The sequence below is a fragment of the Trachemys scripta genome, chromosome 4 (assembly GCF_013100865.1).
Source record: "Trachemys scripta elegans isolate TJP31775 chromosome 4, CAS_Tse_1.0, whole genome shotgun sequence".
Taxonomy (NCBI): Eukaryota; Metazoa; Chordata; order Testudines; family Emydidae; genus Trachemys; species Trachemys scripta.
In genome coordinates, this window is record NC_048301.1 from 68,647,921 (window position 1) to 68,670,845 (window position 22,925).

The window sequence follows — 22,925 nt, forward strand, 5'->3', positions numbered from 1 at the left end:
TGTGGCCTCTGGGCTGTAGTTTGCCCACCCCTGCTCTAGACAGTGTTAGAATGGCACACACTGCAAGTGTGGGTTACACAAAGATTGTGGAAAGCCCCTTCTCAATGGCTCCAGATCATGAAAAGCACATTTTGGGGTAGTAAGAGACAGAAATGTAATTACTATTTGCTAAAACTTGAACTAGGCTCTTAGTTCTCCACAGCTCCGTGATGGGTGGATGCTGAAGCAATTGGATGGAGGTGTTGCATTGTAGGACCAGCAGTTGACTTGGAAGGAACTCCATAAAAGCAGAGACACTTTCTGTTTTAATATATCAGATATGAAGCAAAAGCAGGGATTGTAATGGGATCCTTCTATTGTACAGGAAAGGGGAAAAGAAGCATTTTGTTCGTTAGTAGAGGATCCTGGTTAGAAGCCAGGAGGAACTGGAAGCAGAGAGCACTGGTCTGTAAACTTACCTCTTGCATGGTATGTTGCATCAATTCAGAAAAGTCAGGCCAGGCTAAAACAAAAGGACATTTTGTTTAAACTCATCTGAAAGTCTCATCTTACAAGTGACTTGTGTACTATATTCATAATGCAGAAAGGGTAGAAGTTCAAATTAAATATGAGATCCCTTTTCCCTTTGTGCAGGTTTTGGTAAATTGGTTACTGACAATCAATGCTGCTGCACCCAGGAGGTCTCGGGTTACCTGCTTGCTAATTCCAAACCTGTTCAAGCTTTGTCTTTCTTCACTTACTTTTATTTTTAAACAACTATTTGTAGTTCAAGCAAAGCCTTGACAGGATTATCTCTACGCAAGGAGGATTTCAATTGCAAAACAGACTTAGATCAGAAGCAGTGGGAAGACTTTCTGGTACATTAGTATCCCTGCATCTAGCTCATAATGCTGAAATTAAATAGTTTAGCTAACTTTGCTTTAATATCAACCGTTCTGCACTGCCAAGTTCTTCGGAGCAGGAACGATGACCACGGTGGTGCTAGAGCCAGCTCTCATCCACAAGGCACCAGTGTATATATTTTGTGACGTGCTTGGGGAACCTTTGGGATGAAAGCTTCTCTTGAAATATAAGATAGAGGTATCCAGAGTGAAGCCCAAGGGCTAAATGTGGCCCATCGTATCCAAATATGCAGCTCTGGGCCACCCTCTCCCAAAAGCTGCAGAGTGAGGACAAAACTGATAAATCACAAGTTTTTATTGCTGGTGAACTCAAACAGGCAATTTTAATCTATTGAAGATACATGTACAAGCAAATATTAGGCCTTTTTGTGTGGGGTTGGGGGTGTGTGATAAATTTTGTATGTAAATATCTCTGCACATTAGGTATAGCTCCCAGGCTCCTGAGAAGCTGCTAATGTGGGCCTTGCTGTCATGTAGTTTGGGCACCCTTGTTGTAAAATGTTATCAGTAGTATTCACTTGTATTGAAGGGGAGATTAAATCTCTGACTGCAGCCACCGTTGCTCTTCAGAAAGAGAAATGAGTCCTGCATGGTGTAGCAGCAGATACAGAGCCAGTTTTTCAGAAGTACTCAGCACCTAGCAGGTGCCATTGAAAACAGGACCTGGAGAGCACTCAGCACTTTTGGAAATCTGGCCAATGGTGTCTTTGTTGGAAGGTGCCAGGGTACCCAGTAATAGTAGGAGAGTGATCCAGTGGATTCTACACAGTGATTTAATAATGTACTAGGTCCAATTCAGTTCCTGGTGTGCAAACTGCAAGTAAAGTGCACTTTTGTGGGTAAATTAGAGCCCCGGGAGGGTGCAAGAGCTGAGCGGTATTTGTCAGTCATTGGTGAACAAGAAGCTTGAATAGGTGCCACAATGGTAACTCGTGGGCAACTGAGTCTGATTTGCATGATATAGCCACATGTCAAAGGCCACTCAGGGACCATTCCTTAAGTGAGCCATTGATTGTTATGCAGCTGTGCAAAAACAGTCGCACTTGGGGAGTTTCTAAAGCCAAAGAACACATGATTGAGGTGCTGGTCACCACCGTGGATAGCTGCCCCCACCCCGGAGTCATAACTGTGGGGTCATTGGTTGTGCTGCCAATTCACTAAGCCACTTAAACCTTCTTAATGTTTCTGTAATGGCAGGGTTCCAGTGCAACCTGCTCCAAAGTGAGGGCATGACCTGACGCAAACGTTGCATGCTGCACAGAAGGCAGTGCTACAGCCGAGTTAAACTGGGCAGCTAGAAGGTCCTAGGATTTAGACACTGAGGTTAGTCACCCTCACACATTCTCTTCATGAATGCAACTGCCACAATGGATAGGCATGTCCCAGTTCCTGTCTGCACCTCCTCTCCCTCACTCACCCCCTAATATCTGACTCTACTGCCTATGAATTGCCCCCATGTGCAAATTACCCATCCATAGCATTTGTACACCCAAAGTGATTATTTTGCTAAGATCTAAATATTTGAAACCATCATTTACCTGGCTGATAAACTGAACCTATTATATCTTTGATTTCATGGTACTGGCATCATAGCATGGAAAACACGTTTCTGTTCTCTGTTTTTTGTTTGTTGGTTTAATTTAATGAACTACAAAAAGGGAATATTAATACCTCTCTCTATGTTCTGGGTATTTCAGGAGGCATTGCATACCACAGGACAGAGCTCATTAACTCCTTGCTGCCACTGCTTTCACATGTCCGTTGCCGGCAAAGGTTGTCATGTGAAATGGGGCACAGGGAGGAATAAAACAATTGCATTTTGTGCAGTACAGAAAAAAATTAACACTGTGTGTTGATTCTTATTCAGAAGCAGCAGCGTTACCAACAAACAATTCCATTGATAGCAACAGAGTTTCTTTTCCCTCTGGAATGGAATTCCACAGACCAATGGGCAGATTTATGGGCTGAGGGCTGGCTAGAGAGAACAGTCATGGACCAACATGGTAATAATCCAGCCATTCCCAACACAACAGAAAAGCGAGACTCCACAATCACACACGCATTCACATCTTGAACCAAATTCATTGCTGGTGCAATGCCACTGACTTGGGTGGAATGACACCTGGAATTAATCTGGCCCCATATACCTATTTACAGCACACCCTCCTCATAAAGCTCTGAGTGAGAGAAGACTGCCACGTGGTACAATGCATCCTTGTTGCTTATGCAGGCAGCCAAGAAGAGTCCTCAGGACAAACAATTAATGTGTGGCTGCCAGAGCAATGCATCTTTCATGCCACCACCTCCCCCACAGCCTCAGGATTGTTCCCAAGTGGCTAAACTTGAAACTATCTCTAGCTGAGATAGCTCTAAAATAGAGCAACAGTACCTTGCAGCCCTTCCACCTCCCTGCTGCCCCTCTCACAACCCAACCTCATTCTCATCTGGAAGAAATTGAGGAATAGCCCCATTGTGCTCCTTAGAAACTTTCTTTTTTAACATACTCCCTGATATCAGGCAGTGAGGCACATCCTGTGCTACCCCAAATCAGCTTTATGGAGAGGGTTTGCTGTACTTAGTTTAAAATAGCATTTAGGAAGGGAAAATAAAGTCAGTACTCAGAGAAGAACACTGGGCCAAGCTGAGACAAGATCAACTGGTGCAGGAGGAAATAGACACAGGCGATATAGTCTGTCCCAGAGGACTCCGACTGATTCCTGGTTGCTGCCTTAATCAAATGAGGACTTTGACATCAGGCAGTGCAAGGGGCTGCAGTCAGAATTAAGTCATCAGCATCCTTAGTGACAGAGAAATCCCTGGGAAGGAAGGCAGAAAACCCCAGGTGGCGTCTACATCTCCATGGGTTTGCCTGGTTGGAAATGGAGCTGGAGCTTGGAGCAGCCCTTGTGATGAGTTCCACTGTGAGGGGAAGACTTCAGCTATTTCTCTCTTTGGCCACTTCGCCGTGATTCAGATTGCACAGAGTATGGTGGAATTCACCCGGCAGAAAAGGCCTTTTATTTATAAAAAGGAGTGGGGGGAAAACTCTCGAGTGAGCATCAGGACTGAGAATTCAAAAAGTACAAGTTTCATATAAATCCAGCAAGATGTCCAGCACCATAACATACTATGGTGCAATAAAGAACCTTAGGGGAAGGTCAGGGAGACCACAAGAGGGGGCGCTGTCTACCTTCCCAGTAGAGCACCACTGTTGGGTCGTTCTCAACAGCAGATGGATTTTCCTTGATCCTGCAGCATCTCAGGTCCCATGGGAGGTATTGGTTGCAAGCAAGCACCTGAATATTGCCTAATGGAATAAGCCAAATCACTAATTTAGCCAGGGCGTCTATGCCCATCCACTAGTTTGTTTTTTGTATACATTTCAACTGTAGCATTTTCTCTCATTTCTCCACATCCAGTAAAATGCAGCTAACAGGACTTTTTTTTCCCCATAATAATTTAGAAGTCAGAAACAACCTAACCAACAAGTAGCTGACACTGCTTCTTGTGGCCAAAAACATAAAATCCATAGAAAATCTATTGGTTCCATTTTTATTCTGCTATATCCCATGCATGCCCCCATCATAAAGGGGATTGTGTATCGTACAGGATGTATCAGTCTTTGAGACCAGTCTGGGATGTGGCTGGGCTCTCTCACTAAGTGTGGCATTGGATTATTGTTCAATTGGTTTTGACATGGCCGTTGGCCAAGGCGATTGTGGCGGTAGGGTCCCCTGGCTCAGCATTTTCATCAAATCGCAAGCGCAAGGTGTTCCTGATAACCAGCTGCTCCATGATGAACGCAGCACAGAACCATGGGATGGCATACTCTAGGGTGATGAGGCCCATGAAGTCAAAATCAAACTGTGAATAGTCCCAAGGGCAGGCGTTAAACTGGCGCAGGATGAAGCCAGTGGTAAACTCCCAAAGGTATGTCCAGAGAGTGTAAATGAGGCATCGCACTAAAATGTTACACTTGTCTTTCAGATACAGGTACATCTTCTCCACGATGAGGATGGAGGTCCCATAGATGAAGAGTGCCCAGACACTGGTGACACCTGGGAACTTCCAGTTAAAGTTGACCACAAACTCCCAGGCAGCCGTAAACATCACCTCACAGAAATAGCCATGAATGGCATAGAGGTACCACCGTGAGAAGGCAGTCAGGGGTTCTGCAGCAGCCATCCTTCCACACAGTCCCCAGCCGGAACTCTGAAAGGAACAAAGACAGGCAGAAAATCAATAAGGACATCACTGGGTCTCATCTCATTGGGAGGAATACAAGTAAATTAACAACATCGACAAGAGAGAAGTCGAGAAATGAGATGTATCCCTTTTGATGACGGGATTAACCAGAGATGCAAAAAACTTTAGGTGGTTTCATTCTTCGTAGCATTAATCTTAGTGCTGGTGAAAGCTGACAGATTGGTGATTAAGAGGCTGGCAATCAGACAGCAGCAGTGCAGGTTTCCTGCACACTGCACTACCAGGAGGACTTGGATCGAGCTGGTACTCAGTGGTAATGAGGGAGATGAAGGGTAGTGTGACTACAAATCAGCTTACTGGAAACAAGTAATACTATGAAAAATACAGGAGGAAGAAGTCCTTTAGTTCTGAAAGAAGTAGCACTGACCCCCATTTTGCTGAATCTCAGGCAATATAGGACAGATGAGGCAAGTAAGGTATTGAAATAATCTTAGACCCTTTTGGTGCCCTCCATGGTTCATGCCCCCAGAAATCTCAGTTTAGCAAACAGGGATTTGAGGGTGCCCTTTTAACTGGCTAGTGAGAGAAACAAAAGAGGAGTGTTCTCAGCTGTTACACCTGCCCCTGTTCAACTGAACCGTTGCTGTATATTAAGGAACTGGCAGACATGAGATATCTGGGATTCAGGGAAGCATTTGATATAATACAGAATTGCCTGATTTACAGTCAAAAGGCACAAGAGATCTATTGAAATACATTCGAATTTGGCTTCTGGAAGCATAAAGGGTGAGAATAAAAAGGAAAGCTGAGGGTAGAGATCTAGTTAGTCATGCTGAGAGGGGGTTTGGAATAAGGACCCTATGTCTGTATACTGGAGTGTAAGTTACAGAAAAAGACATGAGGGTGGAGAAAAAGATTTTAAAAGGGAATAACTTCTTCATCACCCTAATCAAGTTCAACCCTCCCCCTCCCAAACAATTACTATTACATCCTTCAAATATCTGTAGAGATTTATCATGTCTTAATCACTGCTTAGCCAAGCTATACACATTGTCCCAAGTTCATCCTGGTGTAACTCCATTGACTTGAGTAGAGTTACACCAGAAATGAACCTGACCAATTTATTGTTTTAAAAATCTATCCTTACAAATCAGTTTCTCCAGTCCCTTGTTCAGATGCTGCTTTCTAACTAACTTCCTTCCTCCCTCAGGTGCCCTCTGACCTGGACAGCTTTATGGTACAAGATACCCGGAACTGACTGCAGAATGTCAGGTGTGGTCTTAACAATGCCATAGAGAGCGAGCGTAAAACCTCCCTGCTCTGTAACATGATGCCTCTCTCTATACAGTATGAAATTGCACTGGAGGTGAGGTACTGGTGGGAGGTGAGTGAGAGAAGGATTTGTTTGGGAGAGAAGGAAGACTTCCAAAGGAGAAAAGGCATCCAAATAATGGGCAGAGGGAGGAAATTTACCTAAAAATGGCATAAAGGGAAGGAAAATTATTGTGGGGAGAGGAGGTTAATCTGCTATTTGTTTCTGAAAAAGGAGAAGGATCAAGGTAGTACTGAACATAAGGAAGACAGATGAGTGCCCATGGCCCACTCACTCTTATATGAGAGCCATTAAGATGACCAACCAGCGCCCACTGTCATGATGTTTTTTATGAAGTGCGCACCTATCCCACTAGTCAATGAACTGAGACCCACTGTCACAGGGCGACTGGCCCCTTTATGAGGTAATGAGTCCAGCCTCACCTATGACTCATTCAACCCTCCTCCTCAGGTGGGAAAAATTAGTGTAGCCATATAACAGGTAGGTCATGTGCTTAAAAGTCAGTCCAGACCTAGAGAGAAGCCCCCAGAAAGCTAAAAGGAGGAGGAAAGGCAGACAGCTCAGAAAGGAGACTGCCTGTCTGCCAAGCAGAGCCCCAGGAGAGCTGTGGGCCCCCCTGAACCAAAGGAGAGAAGAGGTGCTTTGTGAAGTAGAGCTGGAAACTGGCTCTAATCACAGTATAGCCCCCCCAGCAGGGGGCCGTGCGACTCCTCAGTCATGGAGAAAAACCCCTGCTTTAATCACAGCACAAGCCAAAGAAGCATGGCTGTAGGGCTCCTGATTTACATGGAACAAGGTTTGGAACTGGATGGACAAAGTGCCAATAAGAATTAATAAATGATACCAACTAGGGGGATCTTACTTTAAGTATTCTGGCATGGGAGCGAATTATTGCAAGAAGCCAGAGGGAGCTGAGGGCAGGATACCTGCAAAGCCATACCATTTTACATAGGCCACTCACCAGCCTTCAGGTGCTGCAGACTTTGGGTCAATATCAAACTGGTTGACCTACAAGTGAAAGACTATAAAGTCATTAGAAAATTCTCTGAGCCATTCAGACCCCAACTTAAGAATGATTTAATCAACCAAGAAACTCTGAGGATTTGAGGGCAATAGGGTTGTTGCCTGAGACTTGTGTAGGTGTAACATCGCCACTGAGAGCTTCAGTGCAGTGCATGTCACTAATGTTCCTGAGGGTGATCAGGGGAACTGCCAGCAGTTATTCTATGTGCTGTTACTTGGTTTCTTCTCAGCACAGCTGAGAGACCTGGGCCAATGAGTTTTCATATCATTCCTCCATTTTCACATGATTTCAAGAGAAAACTGATATATATACCCGCTAGTTAGAGTTAGGAGTAGGAGATGGGGTGGGGGGAGGCCAGAACAGTGTCTGAGGGAGGACAGGAGTTATGAGAAGGATCAGAGGAACTATTCCTATCCAGGGAAGACAAGGCACAGGGAGCTATCACTGTCTGGAGAGGAGAGGGGTCGGGGAGTCCAGGAGGACACAGTCCAGGGCTGAGGTTCTTATAGGTCATTTCTATAAGGCTTTCTAACCCCCCCCCCCCCCAAGCCCCCCTGTAGGAGCTGTGTTTGCATTCTGTTGGTTGAGAACTCCCGCAGCCCCAATGCTGTCTGCATACTCAGGTCTTTCTTTCCAGTAAGTTCAGAAATGTCTTTTCAAAATGTTCTGAGGCCTTACAAAATAAAACTCAGCAAGAGAAGCATTGAAAGATGCAGTAAGCATCTTCTCTCAAAGTCACAACTGCTTCTGTTCAAGTCCTGTTGCCGCATGCCTGCCCACTAGTGACCAAACACTCAGGTAAATGTGTCCATCTAGCAGCGCCCCCTTCTGGTGGCCAGCTTTGCTGTGCAGGTGCATCTGGTGTTCAGTCCAGATTAGAACTGCACCCCTTCCAGTGCACAGCCAGCATTCCCAGAGCTGTGTTGTGGTGCTCTCAGAGGAAAGCCATTCTTTACTGATAAGATACACTCCATATTTATTAGATAATTATTCATCCCAGGGACTAACCTGAGACCAAGTCAACGTTCTCTCTTCTCTCGTATTTTTCTAAATAGGCATCTAGTCCACACAATGGGAGACTGGGGCCAGAAACTGAACACAGGCCTCCTGCAGGCCATACTTTGCACTAGCAACTAGTTCACCAGACAGACCATAACTGGGTTTTTTTGAGCCTTGTGACAATCACTAATGAAAACTCAACTGCCCACAATTATCAGCTGTCCTGGGAATGAACCAGGTAACTGTGTACTTATCAACTGACAGCAGTGTCAGCCACACCAATGTACATAACTCCCAGCAAATTCTGTGGAGACATTATCCCTATACATATGCCTCAAGTGACAACCCCATCAATTCCTAACCAGAGTTGTTTGAAAGTCAGAATGCCCCTTTCTGTGAGAAATTCCAACATTTTTGGAGAAAAAAAAGTCACTTTCAAAATGAAAAGTAGCAACTTCAAAATTTCCCGCAGAAGGGCAATTCTGAAAAAAACATTTTGAAATAACCAGAATGTTTCATTTAGAAAATTTCTAATCAAAATATCTTCAGAGCTTTGGCTTCCAAGAAGCTCTCAGCTCGGCCCTGGCTCCCAGACGCCTTGCAGTGCAGCCATAGGGCCTGGATGCCCAAGCGTCCCAACTCCAGGGACGTCTGCCACGGAGGCTACTAAGGATGGCAAGAATCCATGCTAGTTTTGAAACCTGCCTATGTTCTGAGGAAGATCTGAGGCAATTCACATGTTCCCAGGGAACAGTTCAACAGCAGTGAATCAGCATTTTCCCATGGGAAAATGACCCATTGAAAAATTTCCAATTAGCTCTACCCCTAACCCCTGAGTTTCCTCGCTGATTAAAAGATTCCAAAACAAGGCCTGCATTTCTCTTTTGCTGGATTTTGGTAATGCCCAATGGCCCCAAATGAAATCAGACCCTATCCTGCTAGGCACTCTGCAACTGTATAGGAAGCTGCAGCCGCTTACCCTGAAGTGCTTACATTCTGTTGTATACAAGATGCAACATGTGAGTAACAAACAGAAAGGAAGTGTAAGGGGCAGATGCAAGAAACAATAAGATTACATAGTTACACAGATTAGCAATTGCACAACACAGTGGTTCTAAATCATCTAAGTGTTTATAAAATCCATCTAATCCCCAAGCACCATACCACCTAGCCTTCAGTGCTTAGCTGATTTCTTGTAAATATCACAGCAGAAGTGGCTGTAGAGAAGGGATAGGAAGGAGGCGAGATTAATGGCTTTACAGATTCATTCAATGACAGCATTTTATGTTCAAGGGGCATCCTGAAAGAAAGCACGGAGCCATTTGTTGAAGAAGCAGACTAACTGATCACAGTGATTCTTTCTGGCCCTAAAATCTATGAAATGGAGGCTAGATGTGATAAACAAAAACGAATGAGCAGGAAGGAGCAGATTTGTGAAGGGTCTTAAAGGCAAAGAGAAGCTTGAATGTGATGGCAGGATTTCTAATGGAATGACTGTGATAGTGATCAAAAAGCTCTTAAGAGTTGATAGCTGTTCTGTCACCGGTGGGAAATGAGGTGGAGTATATCAGTGCAATTCCCAGCAAGACAGCGCTGCAGATGGCACATTGCTGGTTGTTCACAGCAGAAAGTGAATGGGGCACAGAGAATGCACTCTTCTCCAACCCCTGGCGGTCGTCCCTTCAGGTCCCCCTGGCAGAGGGCAGCATAGGCAAAGCTTGTTCTGCTACTGCTCATGCTGCACTTTAAAAATAAAAAAATAAAACTTTATTTAGGAAGTTTTTACATGTTTATAAATCTTTGCCATATAAATTTCAGAAACAAATAATCATTACAACAGTGAGCTTTTGTTTAAAGAGAGATTCTACAGGATTACAGTCATCATCAGATCTTCCTATTTAACAGGGTGTTGCCAAATTACAGAGTCAACATCATTAAAACCCCAAAATTGTTCCTAGTGATTTTATTAAATGGAGTGAAATCTCCGATTACACATCAACAGACATAGTATGTCTGTTGAATATCAAATGTTAATATTTAAAAAAACTGGACAGGTGTAGTTTTGTTTTTGCAAGTGAATGCACTTTGTCTGAATATTGAATAAAAGATCACCAAATATCTGTCCTCTGTCTATTTTGCTGGGTATATAATTGGTGTGTTAATTTTTCCAAAACCACAACCTCCCCCACTTTTTTATTTAAACCATTCCTCCATAGTTGGGCTATTTTTCTTTTTTTCAATGAAAGGTTACCAATAGCTGAGCATTTGCTAGAAGATGAGAGATTAATTCTTTTTCTTTGTGCCTGACCATTTCCAATCAGAAGCCCAAGTGGATTACCAACAGATCATTTGGTAATAAACATCTAACAATTTGTGGTATTTTGTTACAGACTGCATCCAAATACTTTCTAATGACTGGTCTTATCCACCATATATGCATTAAAATCATCTTTTTCCACCACAATTTCTTCACCATTTATCGCCATTTAATCTCTCTCTCTCTATTTTAACCTGACTAGTGTGAGGTGCCATTGGAATAGTATCTTAAAGACATTTTCTTTTATTGTGCTACCTACTGATATTGCTGGTCCTCTTTTCCAGATAAAACCCCATTCCTCTGCAGTAATTTGTCTAGCCACATCCTGTTCACATATGGGCACGTTTTTGTTAGGAAAGCTGCCTGCAAAGATTGATATAAATTAGTTCTAGAGACAAGGTGCGGGAGGTAATATATTTTATTGGACCAACTTCTGTTGGAGAGAGAGAGAAGCTTTCAAGCCACACAGAGCTCTTCCTCAGGTCTGGGAAATGTACTCAGAATGTACGTCTACAGTGCAATTAAAAACCTGTGTCTGGCCCATGCCAGCAGACTCAGGCTCACAGTGCTTGGGCTAAGGGGCTGTTTAATTGCAGTGTAGACGTTTGGGCTTGGGCTGTATCCTGAGCCATTTCACAGGGTCCTAGAGCCTGGGCTCCAGCCCGAGCCTATACATAGCAATGAAATAGCCCCTTAGTGTGATCCAGTCAGCTAGCACAGGCCAGTCCTGGGTTTTTAATTGCAGTGTAGTATCAGGGGGTAGCCGTGTTAGTCTGTATCTACAAAAACAACAAAGAGTCTGGTGGCACCTTAAAGACTAACAGATTTATTTGGGCATAAGCTTTCGTGAGTAAAAACCTCACTTCTTCGGATGCAACAGTGTAATTGCAGTGTAGAGATACACAGGTTGTCACAGCTAAATAAGGTAGAACAGACTGTTTAGTATAAGAAGTTAACACATATTTTAAGGGACTGTTCAAGGTGAAGTGGCCCATTCGTGGGGTAGGAGGAGAGAAGAAGGAAAAAAGGCAGCTTGGGATGGGGGTTGTTAGCGGGCCATAGATTGTTATAACAAAGAATTTTTTTGTTTCCTAATTGGCCATCACTGCTATTAAAGTTAGCTCTCAGTATGAGATGGTTTTCTAGAAAGTTGAGTTGGAAAAAACAGAGGACTTCAATTATTCAAGGCTGTGAAACTGGCACCTTTCTCCAGCACTAGATTCACTTTACAATTCAAATGTTTAAAGTGAAAGAGGTGCCTTCAAACTTAGCATGAAAATGTAGCAATGGCCAAAGTGTTAAGTGCCTTCTTTTGTTTCATTCAGTGTTATAGCCCTGTTGGTCCCAGGATATAAGAGAGACAAGGTGGGTGAAGTAATATCTTTTATTGAACAAACTTCTGTTGGTGAAAGAGACAGGCTTTCAAGCTACACAGAGCTCTTAAGTTCTTTTGCTTCAGTTTTCACCAAAAAGGTTAGCAGTCATCGGACAACTAACACAGGAAACATCAGTGTAAATGGTGTAGGATCTCGGGCTAAAATAGAGAAAGAACAAGTTAACAATTACTTAGGATATGTCTACCCTTAAAATGCTACAGCAGCTCAGCTGCACCCCTGCAACTAGGCCGCTGTAGCGCTTCAGGGTAGACCAGGCTGAACAAGTTAGATGTTGAGTTGGCAGGGCCTCACAAAACACATCCTAGAATACTTAAGGAACTGGCTGAAGAGCTCTCCGAGCCATTAGTGATTATCTTTGAGAACTCATGGAGGATGGGAGAGATCCCAGAGGACTGGAAAAGTGCAGATAGAGTACCTATTTATAAAAAGGGGAATAAGGACAACCCAGGGAATTATAGACCAGACAGCTTAATTTTGGTACCCAGAAAGATAATGGGACAAATAATCTAACAATCAATTTGTAAGCAGCTAGAAGATAATAAAGTAATAAGTAATAGTCAACATGGATTTGTTCTTGTAAAATCAACCTAACCGCCTTTGACAGGATAATAAGCCTTACAAGCCTTGTAGTCCAGGAGTGGGGTGGAAACAGTAGCTGTGATATAGATAAACTTTAGTAAGGTTTTTGATACCGTCTCACTTGACATCAGAAGCAAACCAGGGAAATATAGCCTAGACAAACCTACAATAAGGTGGGTGCACAACTGGTTGAAAAACCATACTCAGGGAGTAGTTATCAATGATTCACAGGGATCTGTCCTGGGTCTGGTTCTATTCAATATCTTCATAAATGATTTGCATTATGGCATAGTAGGTACACCTATAAATTCTGCAGATGACACCAAGTTGTGAGGATTTGCAAGGGCTTTGGAAGACAGGATTAGAATTCAAAATTATCTTTATCAACTGGAGAAATGGTCTAAAATAAATAGGATGAAATTCAATATGGCCAAATGCCAAGTACTACACTTAGGGCAGGTCTACACTTAAAACGCTACATTAGTGCTTCAGTGAAGATACTACTACGCCAACGGGAGAGCTTCTTGTGTCAGCGCAGTTAGCTACTGCCTGTCATGGAGGTGGATTATGTGGACAGGAGAATCTCATAGCGCTGTCTACCCAGGGGTTAGGTTGGTATAACTGTGTCACTCGGAGGGGGTGGGGGGTGTCACACCCCTTAAGTGACATAGTTATACCGATGGACGTTTATAGTGTAGACCTGGCCTTAGGAAGGAATGATCAATTGCACAAATACAAAATGGGAAATGACTGCCTAGGAAGGAGCACTGCAGAAAAGGATTGGGGCATTACAGTGGATCACAAACTAAATATAAGACTAAAACTGTTGCAAAAACAGTTACTATCATTCTGGGATTGATGTTGTAGGAGTGTTGTAAGCAAGACAGGAGAAGTAATTCTTCCACTCTACTCAGCACTGATAAGGCCACAGCAGGAGTATTGTGTCCAGTTCTGAGCACCACACTTTGGCAAAGATGTGGACAAATTGGAGAAAGTCCAGAGAAGAGCAACAAAAGTGATTAAAGGTCTAGAAAACATGACCTATGAGAAAAGATTGGAAAATTGGGTAGTCTGGAGAAGAGAAGACTGAGGGGGGACATAATAGTCTTCAAGTATGAAAAAGGTTGTTATAAAAAGGGTGATAAATTGTTCTCCTTAACCACTGAGGACAGGACAAGAAGCAATGGGCTTACATTGCTGCAAGGGAGATTTAGATTAGACATTAGGAAAATCTTCTTAACTGTCAGGGTAGCTAAGCAATAGGACAAATTACCGAGGGAGATTGTGCAATCTCCATTATTGGAGGTTTATAAGAACAGGTTGGACAAACACCGGTCATTCATGGTCTCGATAATACTTAGTCTTGCCTCGTTGCCGGGGACTGGACTAGATGACCCATCAAGGACCCTTCCAGGCCTACATTTCTATGATTCTATGTTTTGTCTGAACAGGGCTAAACTAGGGCAGCATGTGCTACCATTCTCCTATTAGGAGCTTCCTTCCCAATCTGCTGATGGAATTAGAGAGAGAAAAGGACTAAGTATTGAAATTACACATCATCCTCCCCCACTGTGTACCTGGGAACAGACCGTACCGAACTCCTTCCTTGCCTGGCAAGGCCTCTGTGGTTAATCATAGAATTTGCTGACAGGACAGAAGCCAAGAACTTCTATCTGCAGTTGACAAGGGCACTTTCAAAGCAAATGCCTGGCAGTCTACGTTTAAAGGGCTGTGTTACCATACAGAAGCCTGGTTTTAGGATCAGAGCTAGATTTTCTGGCCCAGGACTGCAAGAAGAGGGATACTGTTATGGCACTGAGATGAAGGCTTCAAATGCCAGTTTGCCAATTGGGATTTGGCTGTTAGCCATTCCTGTAATCTGGGGAGGAGATATGGAGAGAGAGGCTGATGCTGTGGGCCAGGCAGATAAAATGGGGGGTGGGGGAGGAGAAGAATAATCACACTGAATCAACAAACCACTCTCCAAATCCTCTTCTCAGGAACCAACTCTCTACTCAAGCTTGTTTGACTTTGCTAGAGGAATATGCCCAAATTCCAGGGGGAAGATAGCATCTTTCTGCCTCACATCTGACTAGAGAGATGCTTCCGGAAGTTAGAAGTGGGAGCAAGCTAATTCTTCCCTTCCCCTCCCATTGTAAGTAATAACCTTTTCTTCTACCCAGTGTATCTTGCCCGCTCCCAACCAATATTTTCACCACACATGCCAATACCCTGATGCAGTCTAACAACCCTGGGATGTGGTCCTTTACATAGAGCAAGCTATATGCAGAGATCATGCAGTCCTAGTCACTTTCCCTTTTGAAGCTAGGGTTACCATATTTTGTGCCTCCAAATGGAGGACACTCCACGGGCCCCGCCCCCAGCCCCGCCCACACCCCCGCCCAACCCCGCCCCCTCCCCAAAGTCTCCGCCCCCTCCCCTGCTTCCCGCGAATATTTGATTCGCGGGAAGCCTGAAGCAGGTAAGCGGGGTGTGGGGGGAGGAGGCGCGGCCCAGGCTGGCCCCCCGGCGTTTCCAGCCTGGGTCAGCTCGGGCCCTGGGGTGCCGGCCCTGGCTGACCACCCCTGGCCCGCCCAGCACCCCCCGGCTCCCGGCCCCGCGGGCCCGGCTCCCCGCCGGCCCGGCCGGCCCGGCTCCCCGCGGGCCCGGCTGACCTCCCGATTTTCCCGGACATGCCCGGCTTTTGGGGATTTCCCCCCGGACGGGGATTTGAGCCCCCAAAAGCCGGACATGTCCGGGAAAATCCGGACATATGGTAACCCTATTGAAGCCCACTCTGCGCATCTGAGAGTGAGCACAACTATGATGGTGACATTCTATTCTGATGCTAGACACTATCCATTGCCCAAGCTGAATCCAGGCTAGCAGTAGTGAAGTGGTGATGTGGGACCCACAGAGCAGGGCAGATTTGCCACGTAAGCGCTTTGCGGAACATGCTAATGTGTGTCATGTGCATGTGTGATCAAAAATGTAGAACACAATCTGCTTGCTTGTCAAAACTCTCCTACTTAGAAGCTCTCATGCTGTGGTGGATCAAGGCCAAATCAACTGATCTGTGCCCTGTCTTCCAAAGGCTCTACCAGATCTTACACATCCTCCCTGCACCCCCATAGAGGCTGGCAAGCTTACCTTGAAAAGGATCCAAGGTAACTTACCTAATTCTGAATTGCCAATATTAAAAAAAAAAACAACAACAAAAAGTTTTTCATGGGACATTTCTTCAAATTAGTGGGGGACTGGAGGCTGAGAGTTCCCCCAGCTGGGGTGTATGTATGTAAGCTCAGGTGAATTTTAACAAGGCTGAAGTTGGTTCCTTATTCACAGTTCCCAGTTCCTTATTCAAAGATTTATTTTTAAATCAATCATCACTAAGTTTAAATGTTTAAGGACATTCACCAAAATAAGTGAGAATAAATTTTAATATAAATATATATATTCATGTTTTTAAGAATACACTTTAAGATAAAAGCAAGACCCCAAACCTACATTGTGTAATTGCCTCTTAATGTCTGTCTCTTTCCCATTCCAGGGCCCACACCTTCCCAATCACTTCTGATGTCTTGTCCAGTACATCCTGTAGCTGGTGGCAGCAACTGATCCCTGTCAATCTCTCAAATCTGTCCAGGAGAGAATATGAATACAATAAAAAAGAATGATGACCAAAGAAGATTACATGAATCCAATTACCAGCTAAGCCAAAGGAGTTGAGTCCTTGTGGGTTTTAACAGTAATACTCCTCCATTCATGCTGCCCAGAAGGCACCGTTCATTGCAAGGGAGCAGTAAGGCAGCCCCAGTCCAGTTCCCTAGGTGACTGCTCACGGAGTAAAGGGAGAACAAATTAAGACATCATCATTAATGTAGTCATTTTACTGACTTTAACCATGGAGAATGGCAGTAAAGGAGTATAAAGCTTGCACTTTCCCATTACCTTCATCTAGGGGCCACAAAATGTAAGGCAGAGTATGAAAACTGCAACTAAGCCTGGCAAATGGCAACACTAACATGGGAGCCATGAAGACAGAGACTCTATGTTTACAATAGGATGAGAGATGCTTGCTACTGTACCGATAACTGTACTGTATGGCATATGTACTGTATGCATGCACACACTCACATCCCATGCACATGGCTGCAGGCACCCAAGTACATAGATGCATTCTCATACCTGCATCCTACATTTATATATGCACCAGCAGGCATGCACCCACATTTGACATGTGCACCAACATGTGTTGACAGGCATGAATAGAACCACAAACATATGTAATTATTTATGTCTGCACCTATGAGTACTCGCACCCATGTGCATCTACACATGCAAATGCATATCCCTGGGTCTATGTCCACACACATGTAATCCATCATACACATGCACAGCCCACATACAAAAACTTGGTCTAAGAATGTATCTGTACATAGCTTAATAGAATGAGGGTTTGATTCTAATCTTCTGATTGCTACTATCATATTAAATAATGCATGTGTGCCTGTCCACGCAATCCAGCAGCTTATGAAGAATTGTTGGGACAGACTGACTCCATGGCTGAGACTGGCATTTCATTCACAGCCAGCCAGGCTACTCTGGAGATGAATTGCAGGCATAGTATTAGCAGCAAGGTTTTAAGTCCTTTGGCCACATGTGGGGGGTTATCAGGAGCAACCCTGTGCTACTCAAAGCAAAGTGCTGCTGAGTGAGGGGTTGGCTCCTGCCAGCACTCCACTCAGGTCCCCAAAGGCTTCTTAATCACTAACGAATGGCCTGGTCAAGTGGGAATATTTCTGAGGGTCCATGACTGTCACTCACTGACAGTAGGGTGGGGAACAGCCAGTGTAACAACAGCCACAGGAGTCAGTGGATACTGATCCATGTTATGTGACAAGTGTATTAACCTTTGTATCGCTCACCCGGGTCAGGTGACTCAGGGGAGGAAATAAAGTTCACTCTCTTATCAGCACTCCTGCGTACTACCCTACTATTGCATGGTCTCTGTAAGAAGAGTGGGGACACTAAAGAACATAGCTTGTATCTCTATGCAAGGAGGATGCCTAATTTCAGGACCTTCTTATAGTCCTGCAAGGGCCAGACTCACATGAAAGACCCATAAAAAACTGATAAATCTCATCCTCCTTGGGATCCTAATGTACACAAGATCAGAATTACAGACCCATAAAATATAATCCCAGGCTCTCCCTAACTACAGATGTGACTTTACCAAGAAGCATTCATCCCAAAGCCTGTGGTAATCTCTGCTGTGAACTGGATTTCAAAAGGCATGTATGTCACTGTTTTCATTGTGTTTAATAGTTTACGCTGTGGCACTTGCCTGTTTCTCAACCAGTAGATTCTGTTTATATCACTGGTTGGCCATTCAAAGCTTGCCCGCTTGGCTACCTCCAGGTGCTCACGGGGGGCAGGCCCAATGTTAATTTTCTCTCCTGGGAATTACAGCACAGCAATGAACAAAGAGTCTAAGGCCGGGCCTACACGGGTGGAAGCCTGGAGGATATCTGTAGCTACATGCCACAGTGAAAAGCAGGCTGTGTCCACACTGCGGTGTGTTGCTACACGCGGCAGTGAAAGGCTCTGGCAGTGAGACACTGCCCTATTAAAAATAGCAGGGGAGGCACTGCTTGGGCACGTAGAGAGCCGTGTAGGGCACATATGCTAAGATTCTGGTGTGTTCGCCTAAGCAGTGCCTCCCCACCTACACTGCTACTTATAGCCATGCCAGGGGGCATACAGCATAGATACGCTACACACGGCTGTAAATGTAGAAGAAGCCTAAGAAGGCTAATGTTAGCTAAGGACCTACTTCTGCTCTCCCTGGGCCAAAGCCTCAGCTGCAGCTGAGCAGCACGCAGCAGAGCTGAAAGGGGGGTGTACAAAGGCATTTGCCCCCCTCCGATGCTGGGGCTCTAGGGGTCAGTCCAGAGACCACTATCGTATAATAAACCAGCATGACTGGCAGCGGAAGGGAGCATTGCTAGGCTTTCCTCGTACTCCTCCAGTCTCTGACTGCCAGAAAGGTCCCTTGGGGACAGGGCTGTTCTAATTAATACCAGATGCTATTCTTCCTGCTCAAGGGGTCAGGAGCGGGTGGTTGGGACCAGGAGCTGCTATAGTGGCTTAACAGCACCCACGGGTCCCCTGACACTAGGGGAATCCTCCAGCAGCCGTCCAAGCCAGCTTTAGGGCTATTGTTTGTCACTGGAGCTGAGCACTCAGACCTCCTAGTTGGAGAAGTGGGTGCTCAGTACTTCTGAAAATCAGGCCCCTAGTCTGTTAAGAAGGGCACCCAAATATTGTTGCAATCAGAATCAGTAGCCACTTTTGAAAGTTTGTGCCTAAATATTGTATTAGCGGATGGCAGCAAGTGTAGCAATCAGCAGAGCACTATGTGCATCACGGCTCCTTGGTTTGTTTTTGCAAAGTGATGAGTGACTCCTGGAGCTGACAGCATCCAGCCACCTAAGGAAGCACTGCAGTCCCCATCACCTTCTGCACTGTCGCTGCAGCCAGTAGACCTCAAGGGAGGACACCATCAAGATCAGGGCACTATCACCTATCTTATGTGATTTCCTAAAGCCATATTGAAATCCACAGAGTTCTTTTTAAATGTGTGTATCTTTTCTGAACGTATTCCCCAATCTTCTTTCCAAAAAAGAAAATCAGTTCCACCAGCTCATCCTTCATGAGCAACCCTACAATAACTAACCAATGTGAGAAAGCCAGTGCTCAGGAGCAACCCTACAATAATAAACCAAAATGTTCAGCCCAGCTCTTCTGAGCAAACTGTGATCATCAAAACCAGCATCAGTGTGCAATGGAGGAAAGCCACATTTGGCAGTGAAATCACATATCAGCTTTAGGAAGGGTGCTCTGGAGGAAAGAGGGTCTTATGGCTAAGGCACAAAATTAGGAGCATCTAAATTTCTACCTCTGCTAATGTGACCTCGTGCAAGTCACTTAAATTGTCTCTGCCTGTTTCCTCACAGATGGGGATAACAAGACTTCCCTCCCTCTCAGGAGTCCTATGAGGCTTACTTCATTGACATTTGTACAATGCCCAGAGATCCTCAGACAAAGTGCTATAGAGAAGGGTAAAACAGGTATGATGTTAAGCTTCTGGGGAGCTAGAAGCAGAGAGTAAAAGATTGCTTTTAGAAATGTTGAACATGATGGTATCTATTAGCTTGTCTCAGGCAAACAGGCAAATTAGGCTTCTAAAATTCTACCTGTTATTTAGTGGAGAACAAAATGGCAGCTTCCAAAACCCTTTCCAAGTAAAGGTACAACTCGGGGAAACAAATTTCCTTCTCTACAGCACTTTCTCTCTTCTAAACCTTTCTGAACACCCCAGGCAAAGACAATGTATAACATTTTTTTAAAAACCTTCCCACTGTGAAATATATTTATCTTACCCCAGAGCTCTCTCATACAGTATAATTACCCTTCAAGGGCCTTTCAACTTTATTGAACTTTTTACCATCTCTTATGTTCCAGAGGGTCCTGAAAATGGTCCAGCCACAATCTCTCTCTCTCCCTTTTGTTGTTATCTTGATAGCAATTCTGTAGCTCCTCCACCCTCCCACCCCAAAAACACATCTTTCTATCACACTAAAGTTGAGATTCCATGGAATCAGTTCCTCCGAAAACCAGCACAGGAACCTTTGTATTAGCTGCCATTTACCAATCTGGCATTCCTGAAATTCCTCATAATAATCCTCAAAATATTGTGTGATTCTTTCTGACCAAACATGTCCCTTGGGAGTCTCCTGTAGTGTGGTTCTGCCATGTTCTTAGGTCTTAGTTCACAGGTTCTAGGTGATACAAATATCATATAGTTCCTGGATGGGGATGGAGCAGAAGGAGAGGATACACTTCAAAAACCTATTGACTATTCATTAAAATACATCCTTCCCTTGCTACTGCAATTTGTGCCCAAAGACCTTAAAATTCCTTCTTTCTTGTCTGATTGGGCTCAACTTGGCCAATTCTAGAAAAGGTTCCTTCTGCCTAATAAAAACAAAAAACAAAACATCACAACCACTGAGCACAGGACCTCTACTTTAAAACAAACAAATGTGCAACATAAAAACTGACTCTGAAGTTTTGCCATTGGTGGGCATGACTGTTAAGACCCATTTCTGAAAAGAGCCACTGTGTTTACAGCTGGGAAAGGTAGGTCCCCTAAGCAGTTTCTGTGGGAATAAACCACTCTCCTCCTGGCTTCCAGCAATTAGCTTACCACAAGGATTAGTTCACTGCCTCCATGGTTTTCAAAGCATATCATTAGCAGTGGAAACATATTGTACAGTCAGAGGAATTAGTGGTGAGTTTTATTCTCTATTACCCAAGTGCTCTTCAACACAGACACTTGAAAATAGAGAACAATGAGCAACCCATGAGTCCCCAGTTATTATGGCTTAGTACAGCTGGCCCCACCACATAGTCAATGCGGATTTGTCCAAAGGATAAGGAGGGCAAGGAACTTTAGACCTATCTTGCAGGGAACTTGAGATCCAGGAGAGTAGTTCCCACACAGTGAGTTGGATTCCCCTCTGCCTTGTGCTGTCATTTGCAAAGATGGCATAAAATGCTACCAGATCAGAATAGCTGCATTTTACCCAACATCACATTCACTGTGCAGTGATGCAAGCAAGTACACAAGGACCAGGACGGTGGAGAACAGGGCCAGGAGGGGCAGCTAGAATCAGAAGAGGCAGTGTATAAATGAGGGGACAGATTCCCCAGTAAAGGACAGCTGCTTGGCTCTACATTGTCAGTGAAATGTGTCTCTAAAGCTGGCTTAACTAGCCAAGATAAGATCCTCCCAGTGCAAGGGGGATACTCTAGTGGCATAGAGCTAATGCAGGGGCTCTCGCACCACCCTTCCTCCCTGCTGCCAGTGTAGCAGGAGAAAGATGCCCCGCCCGAGATGCCCCTGCATTTGAACTCTATTGATCTTTAGCCGCATTTTTATCCCCTGGGGCCATCGCAGCCTGGTGTAAATTAGAGCACCTTTCATGCTACTCCAAGTGCAAAGGGACCAGCCCCTGCACGAAGAAGAGCACAAAGGTGAGATTTAAGCCACCTTTGCATAAACATGTTGCCAGCCCTACTTGCACCCACACTTGCACTTTGGCTTGGGCCAACAGTCTGGCCCTAGACTGAATCCCATGTTGATTCTCTTTGTGATTTCTAGAGCCAGCATGCTCTGCCTATGGATCTAAAGTTCATTTTTCTAGCTGCTGGTGCCATGAACTCCTCCTAGTATTGCAGAATCCAGGCATGTCTTTCTGCCTTTTGTATTCTTTCCAGAAATAACTATTCTAAAATTGAAACTTAGCTGGCAATTCAGCTTTGATGGGAACGTCCAGCCTTGTGTGATGCTATCCTGCAGTTTCCTAGGGCATCGAAAGTCCTGAAATAACTTCAGGGCTGATGCAACTTCACCACATCATGACAAAATATCTGCAATACATCCTCCTTGAAGGACTGATAACTTTGCCTCAGAGGGCAAAAACTTCCAAGGCTGCTAGTTTCTAATCCCACTCTCAGTCTTCCACAGGGTGGGCTAGCAGGGGTGTCACTGAACGGAAGTCTTCTTTTCCAGAGGGGCAGGGAATGCTGTTACACTGAACTCTCACTCCCTTCCCACTAGCTAGCACTCCAGTTAGGAGCCAATACCCAAGCTCTGATAGAGGAGGCTAGCACGGTCCTCATGAAGGCAGGAATGCAGTGGGAAAGGAAGACTGGGTTTGAACCCTGTCACATTGGACTGATCCTTGCTAGGAGGGGAGACTTTCCTGACTGCTACTTTAGATTCCTCCAACCTGCTAACTACAGGCCCAGAATTCTATTAGCTTCTCAATGACCACAGAGATCAAGGCACAGAAGGAAATGAGAGGCTGGGAGTGTGGAGCTGGAGTCCCCCTCCATTTGGGGAAGGCTGCAGGACAAAACAGATGAGTGATCTGAGGCAGGGGATTAATGAAGGTGGGCTGGAGAAGTGCAGTGATTGTGTAATGGAGGAGCAAGAAGGAACGCACAGAAGTGAGACAGAAAGTGTGTTTCATAGATTATAAAGTAGAAAGGACCATTGTGATTATCTAGTCTGACCTCCTGCATAACACAGGCCATA

At 44.7% G+C, this 22,925-nt stretch overlaps 1 protein-coding gene across 6 annotated transcripts in view; it reads right to left on the reverse strand.

Annotated features, from left to right (window-relative positions):
- Positions 1 to 4,440: 4,440 nt before the first annotated feature.
- TMEM229B (transmembrane protein 229B) overlaps positions 4,441 to 22,925 on the reverse strand; it is a 53,562-nt gene continuing 35,077 nt past the window's right edge. For 2 of the 6 annotated variants that reach the window (XM_034769509.1, XM_034769508.1), the window contains exons 2-3: positions 16,265 to 16,395; positions 4,441 to 5,114 (exon numbers count right to left, since the gene is read on the reverse strand). In XM_034769509.1, coding sequence (XP_034625400.1) covers positions 4,584 to 5,087 — 504 coding nt within the window. In that variant the 5' untranslated portion in view covers positions 5,088 to 5,114; positions 16,265 to 16,395 and the 3' untranslated portion in view covers positions 4,441 to 4,583. Of the gene's footprint in view, positions 5,115 to 9,857; positions 10,208 to 11,040; positions 11,145 to 11,914; positions 12,316 to 16,264; positions 16,396 to 22,925 lie in introns of those variants that run through there. The other 4 variants (XM_034769510.1, XM_034769507.1, XR_004645575.1 and 1 more) reach the window with 3 other exon arrangements.